Source organism: Amphiura filiformis, chromosome 11 (assembly GCF_039555335.1).
Source record: "Amphiura filiformis chromosome 11, Afil_fr2py, whole genome shotgun sequence".
In the NCBI taxonomy this organism is placed as follows: domain Eukaryota; kingdom Metazoa; phylum Echinodermata; class Ophiuroidea; order Amphilepidida; family Amphiuridae; genus Amphiura; species Amphiura filiformis.
This window is the reverse complement of record NC_092638.1, coordinates 36260844-36273451: the sequence shown is the minus strand read 5'-3', so window position 1 is coordinate 36273451 and position 12608 is coordinate 36260844. Positions and strand designations below refer to the sequence as shown.

General features: G+C 35.8%; 1 protein-coding gene across 1 annotated transcript in view; it reads right to left on the bottom strand.

The window, feature by feature from the left end:
• LOC140164796 (probable E3 ubiquitin-protein ligase HECTD4) overlaps window positions 1-12608 on the bottom strand; it is a 105438-nt gene that overhangs the window by 19265 nt on the left and 73565 nt on the right. The window contains 8 exon segments of the mRNA XM_072188162.1: window positions 42-237; window positions 1738-1904; window positions 2853-3005; window positions 3735-3907; window positions 5191-5346; window positions 6667-6933; window positions 7593-7783; window positions 9102-9299. Of these exon segments, the coding sequence (XP_072044263.1) occupies window positions 42-237; window positions 1738-1904; window positions 2853-3005; window positions 3735-3907; window positions 5191-5346; window positions 6667-6933; window positions 7593-7783; window positions 9102-9299 (1501 nt within the window).

The following is a 12608-nucleotide window of genomic DNA, read 5'->3' as shown; positions in this document are numbered from 1 at the left end:
TATAGTGTGGAATTTCCTGCAGGTTTATTTTCCGAACTTACCTTCAGGAAATTCAAGTCTACCGTTGGCATTCCACATGTCCTAATCTCCATATCAGTGGGCGTCATCATCGTCACAAGCTGTATGGGTACTACGCTAGCCAACCCGCATCTCACTGCCAACATCCGCTCTTCGCTAGCCAGCTCTCTCATGCGCATCTCTTTTATTGCTGATGTGTACTGTAACCGTTTCTCCCAACTGCATATTAATGAATTAAAGGTGGGTTGTCAGATTTTTTTCAACTTGTGCTTTCTATCTTACATTGAGGCCTACCATTAAAGGTGGGTAACCTGATTGACAACCTCATCCCCCACTTTACCCCATCAAAATGCTGATTTTGGTATTAGGTGAAAGCTCATATTTTTCTCATTAACATGCTGAAATTAGGCATTCCAAATTGATATATTTCTGGAGAAATCATCAAAAAACTTTTGAATTAGTCTCAAATGTGGTATACCATATTTTAGACTAATTCAACAGTTTTATGATCATATCTTCGGAAATACACCAATTTGGAACTCCTAATTTCAATATGTTAAGGAGAAAAATAGGATCTCTAATTTGGTATCAATTAATTACATGATCATGATTATTATCATAATAAAAACACTGTAGACTACCAAAATTCCATAAGGAATTAGTCACATTTGCAAGGAACATTTACATGTTCTTTATGCATGAATGTTTGAAAGGGACGACATTTTATGTTATAGGTAAGTTTTAAAGAATTCGATTTTCCAAATATATCATTTCACCTTCCTTTAAGATACATTGTACCATATTTATTCTATGAAACATTAAGGGTTATTTTCCAAAAGAAGGACATTTAATAGAGGCAAATTTTGGTCTATCCTTCATGTAATTATTTTGTGTAAGCTATAACCCTAATCCTAAGCCTAATCATACCCCTAACATACATTAATCCTAATATGTGCCCATCCACCACAAACTGGTCGTAAAGTCGGCATTTACCATTTAGAGATACAATCAAAAACAATATATGGATTTCTATGTAAAATATATAAGAAATTTGACCTTTGATGAACCATAACTTTACTTCCAGATGTCAGATGAAGCTGGTTGAGGTGTCATTCTAAAGCTGAAAGTACATTGTTACAAAATCTGCAATAAACAGAAAATGGTCTAGAGCCGACTTTACTACCACTTAATGGAGGATGGTCACATATTAACCCTATTTGTGTGAAATTACATGAAGGAGTAACCTCAAATTTTAATGACAAAAACACAATGTAACCTTAACTATAAACTTTATCCACAGGCGAAATATGACGATTGCTTGTTTGCTTCCTGCTCCGCTTTTTGAAAATGGGCTGATGAAAATAGCGTTCATTCTCTGTGATTTATCCGTAGGATACTGAACATCATCACTATGAAATTTTCACTTGTAAGTGCATTTTCATGCAAAAAATTAAAAATACAAATCCTCTTATAATTTGGCAATAAACTGGATGGCAGTTGAAGTTTACAAAACGTTTTGACCATGCAATTTTGTGATTGTTAAGATCCAGCAAACATGACAAATGCCAGTTTTAAGTTTATTCACATGACATGGCATGGAAATTTCTGCATTTCCGTCACTATGTCAGGGAAAAAAATTGGTGAGCGTAAGATAGAGTAAAAATTTCTTCAAAATAAAAAAGACAAATGCCAGAGTGAAAAACACCTGTATACTCATACCTGACAATGATATTCCTGCCTCCAGGGCAAAGTTCAACTTCATTTCCATTCATACTGTGATAAATAAACTTCAGGTAAGGGTCATCTGGGGTTTCACCTTCGACCTCTGACCCATGTCCTGCACACAACTCTGAGCATAATGCTTTGAAGGATTCTTCATCTGGTGACTGCAAAACAAAGGGAATGTAACCATAGATTAAAGCGGTAGAGATAGCGCACCAACAGGCAAAGTCCTTCTGCTTTGTATGTGATATGAATTCTCGCATATTCATGAGGGCTGTTCCTTCTATCGCCAGTGTCTTGTAGAATTTGGTATGTTTGTTTGAATTTTAAAAGGTAATCAACTTTGTCAATTTGTGACAGGAGTAAATGCCCAAAAGAACCCTTTTTCTTGAAAATTGTATTTCTTCCATATGTGACACGATCTGCTCCATGATGGGGGCCAAAGGAGGCATTTTTCAAAATTGAGTTACTATAATTATCACCTTGTAGTAACATTAGGCTATTATATACTGAAAACACCAAAGGTCTAGCATACTTGGTTCTAATGTTATGAGGTTTTGTGATGTGCATTTTCTTATATATTTTATTGTTTTTTACTCCATATTTTTGCCTTTATCTCAGTTTCAAATTTGCCGCCTTTCGCCCCCATGGACCAGATCATGTCACATATATAGTTTTAAATTAGACACAAGTTTGCTGGTAAACCTCATTGATAAATGGTTGAGCAAAGTTTATAAATCCTGGATCTGGATGAACTGATACAGATTAAAACTTGTTAGAGCTACCTCAGGCCAAAGTCTTCAACTTGAAGAAATATTTTAATTGGATTTTTTTTTGGTAAACCAACATTTCATACCCATTTACCCTCTTAATGCACTGGTGTCGTACAACTTATACAAAATTTAGTTCAATACGGATACAACAATTTACACTGAAAAAATTAAAAAAGACAAGAATGATGCTACGAGTCAATGAATCACAGGGAGCTTGACAAAGCTATGCCTTCTTTATGGTGTGTGACCATGTCAGCATTTTCAGATCTTGATCCAAGTCTAAATCTAATATATACTCTTCAAATATCATAATTGAAACTGAAAACCAAATGAACATACCTCATTTATTCTCTTAATGTACTGGTGTGTGACCATATCAGCTTCCACTAAGTCTTGTTCTAAGTCTATCTCCACACCAACAAGGCACTTCCAAAAGGTCTCTAATAAGTCTAAAGCCAAGGGGATGTCAGCTCGCAGTGCTATACCTAGAAGCTGAAATGAAAAAATTAACAAAGACAAACTGAGTATTAGCATTCAACATAAAAAGTTTATGCTAGACTACCATTAACTGCAGATAAGTAGCCTGGATACACTACCAAAGGTTAGCAGAGACAAACCATACGTGAGTGCAAGAACTTGATGCAGTCCAACCTCTCTCATCTGCACCTCTTTTATATGAATCTCTCTGTTATCCGGCTGTGAAATCTTCACAGGAAAACATGTTTTTGATGATTTCACACTTTAAATCCATGCTCTGAATGCTTAGAATGACATATTCTATGTTGCACAAAGCACTCAAATCATCTTTTGGTGTTATTGCTGAAACAATCTTTTGTTGTCCCAATTTCAGTACTTGAGACAGTCGATGCAGAATTACATGTAATTCACTTATCCGGATTTTTCACTTATCCAGACAATACTTGGTCCCATCATGGCCGGATAAAAAAAAGGTTGGACCGTATGTGTATTTTAGTAAGTTTTGCACAGAAGCATTTTTGGGCTTGTCAAAGCAGACAATGAAAGTAGAACTTTAAATAAGCTTGGAAGTATATAACAAATGTCACATACAATCATTTGTGCACTCATACGACGGACCAAGCTTTTTTTAGTTCTGCAATGTCAGCTTTGCAAATTGTTTATATAAAGTAACAAATGACAGCTGCAAACTCTGACAAGTTTTTAAACGATAATCTTAAGCTCTAGCTCATGAACACCACTTACCTGACCAAAAAATTGCAGCATTTTTTCTTCAGGGAAAGTCATAGGTCCCGGTTTTAGAATGTAGCGTCCTTTGTTCTTCCCCATGGCCCCGCTAGGGCATGGTATTAGCAAACCTAGTACAGAACTTTGTAACTCCCTGGTCACATGACCCAAGAAATGACGGAAGGATCCACCTGTAAGAATAGCATTCAAACAATGAATATGAGCAGAAAATTATGGAAACACGGACAATGAGGTAAAGGTGCTTATTGGTTGGTGTGTTTTAAAAAAATTTGTAAGGTGGTTTTTACGGCTATCGTGTCATGCACAGATTTGCTTGAAAATAGTACAGAATGTGTAGATGGGTGAGAAAAACTCACCTGCCAATTTTTTAATTTTTTCCAAAAGAGCGTTTTTGACTTATGTAATTTTATGTGATTGGAAAACCCCATAGACTATGTACACGGCATGTTTTTAGCATGTTGCCAAGTTCATCAAATCAGCTTAATTTTTGAAATCCGATAATTTGTTTAAATGTGAATTTCTCTCCTTTATACCCACTGCATAAATCTGGTTTTTAATTTATTTTATTGCAAAAATGCTACTCAATAAAGGACAACAATTCCAAGATATTGGTCTTAGCAAAGGAGATATTAAATGGCAATGTTAGTACTTTTTTCAAATTCCTTGACTTTTTCTAGAAACACTAAATAACCTAAATTCTGGATTTTTTATTTTTGCATTAACAGTAGTTATCTATTAAGGTAACTCCAATGAGTATTATGGGTTGGTATCAAGATAGTTAATTAACCTCGCATTTGAAGCTCTGCAAATCCTAGTTTGAAGCTACATGCGTTGGTAGAGCATGCATTTTAAATGTCTGCACAGAGTATGGAAGAAATGATCTTCTGTTGGAGACCAAGTTGGCCCTTGTGAAGGTTGTGCGATCTGCTAGAGCACCTGAGGCGGGGGATGAATGTATGATGCTCCAAGAGTAGCTGGCATAAGAAATCTTTTGCAAACCCCACCGATGTGCGATGGCTCGGCGGTTGGATGTGGTTGATGATAGTTGAGGTCATACTCAGGGATGCCTATGATGCTTATTGCATGTTTTCTTAAGAAGACAATCAGCCTCTCAAATTCTCTTGCTGGTATATTCTCTCTCCTCTCTTCCCCTTTCCCTCAGCTGCCCTCTCCTGTCCTCTTCCCCCTCCCCTCAGCTCATCTCTCTTCTGCTACACATTAAGCCTGTGACTACAAATAATATACTAAAGGTCCTTACTAAACTCATCCATTTCACTTAGCCAGTTGAAATTTCTCTACCGTCCTTGCTCTGTATTACAGCATTATATTTAACAGGTATTGGCAACTGGCATAATTGTAGACTTTAATATTGGTAAGGGGGAGGCGGGTCATTGACATGGCCTAATTCATTAAAGTATTTCAACACTTTTGTCAAGTACCATCATCAACTTACTTGTTCCATGGACTTCCTCTCCAGTTAGCCTAACATTGAAAGCATACGTAGGGTCGCCACCGCTGGCAATTTTCACACACAACTTAGACGATGGTACAGTGGACAGTTGTCTAGCGGCTTGGCAGAACTGTGTGGACAGACATTCCTGGGCCTCACCTGCATGTATAAAAAGGATATGAAATATCAGTACAGTAGTTTAAAACAAGACTATAGCATCCACAAGTTTTCTTTAGCCGCTGAAGAGATTATTCAACTGGACTAGCCACTTACTCACACCTACAATCCCAGATAAAAACTGTTTTTGAACACATACTCAAATTTCCATGCTCTTCTTAGTATAGTGTGCACACTATATGAGTTACTGGAAACTAAGAATTATAATAGTGTTGTCTCAATGTTCATCTTACACGTACCCCCTCCCCATTCCCCACCAAACAATGTTGGTATAAGATACAGTGAAGATGAGCATAATACCAACATTGTACGGGGGTAGAAGGGGGAACATTTCAAATAAGACCTTTAAGGGGTGGGGTATGAACGTTTGGGCAGTATTTATTTTGGGACATTAGAGCACATCAGACATATCGAATTGCATTCTGAATACGAAGAATGTCATTCTGATATCAAATAATTTTGGTTTTTGAAATTGCAATTTAATACACATTTTATGGCAAATCATTAAAACTTGATATTTTTGATATTAAACAGTACTCGAAGTAAACTTTATAAATTTATTCTTAACGTGTATGTAGGTGGGATGAAATGCCGACGATCATTTGAAAATTTTGATTTTCAGTATTGAAGATATGGATTTTTTTCCCAAAACACCAAAAAAATTAGGTCTTTTGGGGAAAAAATCTATATCTTCAATATGAAAGGTCAAAATTTTCAATTGACCGTCGGCTTTTCCTCCCTGCTACATACACTTTAAGAATATATCATTAGATTTATATAATTTACTTGAGGACTGTTATATATCAAAATTTGAAAAATATTTAATTTTTATAATTTGTCATAAAATTGGTATTATATTGTGATTTTCAAAAAATGAAAATTATTTGATATCAGAAAGACATGCTTCGTATTCAGAATGCAATTCGATTGGTCTGAGGTGCTCTCATGTCCTCAAAAAATACTGTCGAAACGCAATAAACGCTCATTTTAGATCCCTTAAAGTGTTCTAACAATTATATCTAAGATTGTAGGTATTGATTGTTCATGCCGATACGGACATTGTCTTCATAGTCAATTTTTATGTAAGTCAATCATACATTGTACCAGTCTTGTGCTCGCTCCTTTTCTCATACTGTCCCTTCTGTATCATACTGACATTAGAGGGCAGTGTTATCAATTTTTTTACAGGGCAAAGCATTTTTAGTGCAATGCTCACTATACACACTCGGAAATCGTACGTTATGGCTTTAATTTGTACTATTATCAACACCTTTTAGACAATTCAATCAGAAATGACTTTACCTGCCACAGTCTCCAAAGGATCCAGCGTGATCTCCGGAGCAGCTTGGTCTAGGTTTCTTTGTGCAGTAGCATCTAGAACTGCATTAAAGAATTTCATTTTGGTATCGTAGAATAGCAACCCGCGGGCACGGGATAGTAAGGCAGCAGTACTTTGGGTCAAGGTGTTCGAAGGTCGAAGGTCAGCTAGGGGGATGAAGTAGCTCTCGAAGTTGTTGTTAAGCGATTGCAGTAAGGCGAAACGTAGACGTAGAACCTCCGGGGCGTTGCCTGAAAATAAAAAATGGATTTACTTCATTTACATATGAAACTAACTTCTTATATCAGTTGGTATTTTTCCAAAAAAATATCAAAATTGTTTGATCATGTTTCAGCATGTTCATCACTGTTTAACAATGATGCGTCAGTGTTGTCTGTGTGATTTACTTCGCGAGGGCAGCTTTAGCTGCCCAAGAGACCATGCAGATGCTACTGAAGAGAGTTGTTAATGGCAAAACATGATTGAATCCCTTTTAACAATGAAATCAAGCTAAAGATAGTCTAATTCCCATGGTTATTTCAGATCAATGATTTCTCTGTTGATATCAGCAATAAACTACAGAATAAAATGGCAATGTTTAACCGCTATTCCTCCAAAATACTGAATTCAAGATGTAAGCATGTATACGCACACAGGTTCCAGGCATGACGAATTGTACACACTCGTGCGTAACACGTATAAGTGTGGATTCATCACAGATTAACAATGGTTGCCTCTTGTACAAAGGTTAGGAAAAGTTGTTGAAAGCCATAAAAACCTTTGCTATTTACCTCAAAATGCACTCAATGTGACTCAACCCTCTTTTAGAACTAGCATCTTAAATTGTCAAATCACAGTAACTTTTTTTATGTTCACTTTGAATTTTAAAACATCTGCAAAACTCACTTACCATGCAAACAACTATATTTGGGACTCGTCATCTCTGCCTCGGTCATATACACTTCGTGTGGATGTAGCCTAGCAGGTGTGACAGCCAATTTGCGACAGAGACTATTGATGTATTTGACTAAAGCTATATCCATTTCAAATGTCCAGTGTTTTAGTGATTCTACGGCTGCTGAGTGGTGTAGCCTGGCAGCACTGCAAAAAAATCAGATGGATAGGTTGATTTACAAAATTAATAAATGGCAGGGTGAAAGGCAAAACAAACTAGAATTAGGCACAAAAGAAATCACAAAACTGGGATGTTAATTTTGTGACCGAAGCCACTTGTTGTCATTAAAATTCATATTTCTCTCACTTTGCCATCTACCCTATAAAAACCTTATATTCGAAACAAAACAGCTTTTGATTTATACAAATATTTTGACTAGTGGTTCAAAGTTTAAACAACATAGCACCACATCTCCAAAGAGTAAATCAATGTTCTGCAATGGTTAGGAGATACTTAGAATATACCGACATGAATGTGCTGCTGTAATCGCTACCCCATTTCAACACAATTAACTTTCAGGGACAAAACCAAAAAAAAGCGCAGTGATTATTGCGTCCGTAAATCCACAAGCCTCAGTGTACTTTACAGGAATTTGCTGACACTATTATAGACACACCATATAACCCATTTAGCAACAATCAGGGATAGGGATGTTCATAAAATTTTGAAGTTCAATATTTTTAGCTGAAAGTTCTTTCATTTGAAAGAGAATTAAATTACCTAAACAATAAGGGGTCAATCATGTTTCTAGTGCATATACTTCTGAAGTTACAGACAAAACTAGCGTCATCAAATTGCCCAAAATTTTGTGTGTGAAATTGTGACAGCAGGCACATGTACAATGCACACTACTGTATGTGACCCCAGATGACCTCCTATTCTTTACTGTAAGAAAGCTGTTTTGGATGGTCTTGATTTACACACAAATTGCTTTTGAGCTAAATCGAGTGTCGACTTGGTGGAACATGGATTGCACTATGTGATAGTTTATGAATCCAGTATCATGCCAGTACCAACATAAGTCAACATCACTTAGGTTTTGGTTGTCAAAATTAATTTTTAGTGATTTTCTCCATTGAGCCCCACAGTAAAGCCATTTTTAGACCGTACATGCACATTCCACTTCCCTATGGACGAATACCACTTCCCTATGGACGAATAGCGCCACCTATAGTGTGTGATGTGAGCTAGCCTATCAGGGACTTGCAGCTCAGCATCACACACCCTATACATACCACAATAAACCATCGCAGCCAGGATCAGCTCCTCAAGTCTCGTACAGGAAACCGACACAATAAGCAGTTAGTTCCGTGCCTAGGAAAATTTCAAGTTAGCTCAATATCATTAGAACCAACAGGGATTGCGCCGGGTCTTTAACTGGCATTGCCACACACCGACACATCAGAGTCAAACGCCTTATCGATTGAGCTAACTTGACTGCTTACAAGCTTGGCTATTACTTACCAATCACAATGAAGATCAAATCCACATGCTAGTATAGCCCTCCAAACAGCAGTCACATCTTCTTTGGCTTTGTCTGTCACATAATGTAAGAACCCTACTAACGTCAACCCTTTCTCCTCGACTTTGTCTTCAGGGCTTTTTTTGTCACCGGTCCACTTGTCTTGTCTCTTGCTTTTCTTTTCTGAACCTGGTGTGTACCTGAAAAATGAGAAATGAAACAGGTGATGAAACAGAATGCAAAAATTGGGCTATTCCACTTGAAATTCATACTATCCATGTGAAAGATTGTGGAAGATCATGTGGAAGATTTTGGAAATATCTTCCACAGGAGGAGTATGTTTTTCAAATATAATTGGTTACAGTTGACCATTTTGAAACCCATACTCCCCCTGTATTATGGCTTTATCTATATCTCCCACAACTGGAATGAGTATTTCAAATGGAAGTTACCCAATTATCTCTTCTATTCAAAACTTATACTCCCTCTGTGGAAGACTTCAGCTAAATCTTCCACAGGGGTAGTGTGGATTTTAAATGGAATTGCCCAATATGGTGGTCAACCAAGCAACTGGTGTGTCTCTGTTGCTAATCAATATACAGTAGACATTTTTTAACATCTGTAACAAAATTTAAACACAGTGTGACCCAACAATTGCGGACACACAATCTTAAAAGTTAATCGCTATACCAAGGACATATATTTTACACACATAAAATCATACCACCTAACCTATAACCTCTGAAGGAGGTCGGCTCTTAGTAACACTGGATTATTCCACTTGAACACCATCACCCTCTATGGAAGATGTGACTCTAATCTCCCACACAGGGCGTAGATTTCAAATTCAAATGGATTATACTCATCAAGGTCATGTCTTCCATTGGTGTTGTACAGATTTCATCTGGAATAGCTGTTTGCAACCTCTTGCACCTAATTCAGTGAACTATATACATCCTGTTTCGATTAATATATCATATAAATGTCTACGTTTGGAGGTGCTTACAAATGCACTACTGATCAGAACTGGTGCATGAAATCACAGCCATGTAGCCTACATAAATCTTATGGAAAGTGACAAGAGTATATCTTTGATTCTTAAATACTTGAGAAAGTTCCTGCAATCTTATTGGTTCTTAGCTGTGTGATATTACACAATATAACATGGTTTAAGTGTGAGTCAAAGTGATACACTTAAGTGCTATTTGAACCAATTGGAGGCACATACCAACAACGGGACTGATCGATTCTAAATCTTAGGTAATTCCTTGTAAACTGTAGGATTTAATTTGATTAAAATTTGCTACACTTATGCTTAATATTTTTTATTTGAATTTGGGTGGAAAATTTTTTTTGGTGATAATGATGTCACCTGTGTTATATGAGACGATAGATGCACGACAGCATCTAAACACAGTACCTTTATTCTCCAATTAAAGTTTAAAAACTTTTGATTCAAACACAAGAAAGTTATTCCTACCTCTAGGAATTTTCAGATGGTTACTCCATCTTTCATCACTGAGACTGTGATGATGATCATCAGGTTGTGACCTTTTTGACCTTAGACTTGATCAACAGTCTCGCTGATGAAAGATGGAGTAACCATCTGAAAATTCCAAGAGGTAGGAATAACTTTCTTGTGCATGGATCAAACGTTTTAAACTTTAATCATTGAATATACCAACACACATGTGAACTTTCATGAACAGTATATCTTAAGGCCAGAGTAATGGAAGACACATTCGTCTACGACCGAATTTGATATTTTTTGATATTTATCAACACTAAGATGTATTCTTTCACTTGAAACTGATAAAATACAACTTGCTAATATTTATTCGTATTTTTGCTTGATTTATTTCACTCTTTTCAACTCTAAAAAGTCACATGGCTCAAGACAGCTTAGTAAATTGGCGGAAATAATGAGTCAGAAATGCGCTGAATGCGAAATATTGTGATTACGCCACGAGATTCGCGTCGCGTGACGCTGGCTAACTCTCATGCGCGTATATCCAACATGAGTCAAGGCGCATTCGGTATTTTGTTAACGCCAGCAAATGTGGTGTAAACAAAACAAAAATTTGCAGTCAAAATGCCACTTAGATTTTTTAATTATTTTGAATTTTGGCGCACTGAAAGCAGAGATTATAGATTCATTGGTGCAAAAAAGATGCATATTTAGACCATGCACCAGATACAGCTTTTACAAGTGTGAAAGTCTTACCGCTTTTAAAATTTAAGGACGTTTTGTGCATAATTTTGACATTTTTTACTAAAACGTCGATTTCTCAGAGTTCACTTTTGACAATATTATGCGATTTTGTGACAAGATAACTCGAAAAATATGCAAGCAAAGGGTAAACTTTTGCACTATCCTTTAGAGTACATCAAAGTCTAGGGAAGGTTTTTTCATTTTTCAAAATATTTGTTTTAAACAAAAATATACACCATTATGTGCAATTTTTAGCTTAATAGAGTGACAAAATGGCTTTTTTCACATGTTTTTTCAATATTTCAAAAAAGAGACTTAATTTCAAAAAATAAAAAACCTTCCCTAAGTTCATGTCTCTTCTTCATGAAAAGCTAACTGAATTTTTTCACTCCGAACGGATTTTTTTCTAAGTTGTCACAAAAAATTGGGGTAAAAAGTGAATTTTGTGATTTTTCAAAAACTTGAGATTTTTGAACAAATCTGACGTCACCATGGGATTCCTTGACTCATTTCCTTTCCAAAAATGTATAGTTTTATATACTTTGGACATACAATTCAGAAATAATGAAGCCCGAAAAGGTCCATGTTCTCTCCCATTACTCTGCCCTTAAGGGATCCAAAATGAGCGTTTATTGCGTTTCGACAGTATTTTTTGTGGAACATGAGAGCACCTCAGACCTATCGAATTGCATTCTGAATACGAAGCATGTCTTTCTGATATCAAATAATTTTCATTTTTTCAAAATCACAATATAATACAAATTTTATGACAAATTATAAAAATTTGATATTTTTCACATTTTGATATATAACAGTCCAAAGTAAATTATATAAATCTAATGATATATTTTAAAGTGTATGTAGCAGGAGGAAAAGCTGACGGTCAATTGAAAATTTTGACCTTTCATATTGAAGATACGGATTTTTTCCCAAAAAAGACCTTATTTTTGTTTAAAAAAAAAAAAAAAAAAAAATCCATATCTTCAATACGAAAGGTCAAAATTTTGAATTGATCGTCGGCTTTTTATCCCACCTACATACACTTTAAGTATAAATCATCAGATTTATAAAGTTTACTTCAAGTACTGTTAAATATCAAAATATCAATTTTAATGATTTACCATAAAATGTGTATTAAATTGCGAATTTCAAAAAATCAAAATTATTTGATATCAGAATGACATTTTTCGTATTCAGAATGCAATCGATATGTCTGATGTGCTCTAATGTCCCAAAATAAATACTGTCCAAACGCTCATACCCCAGCCCTTAATTCACATTGTTTTAGAAAAAGTTT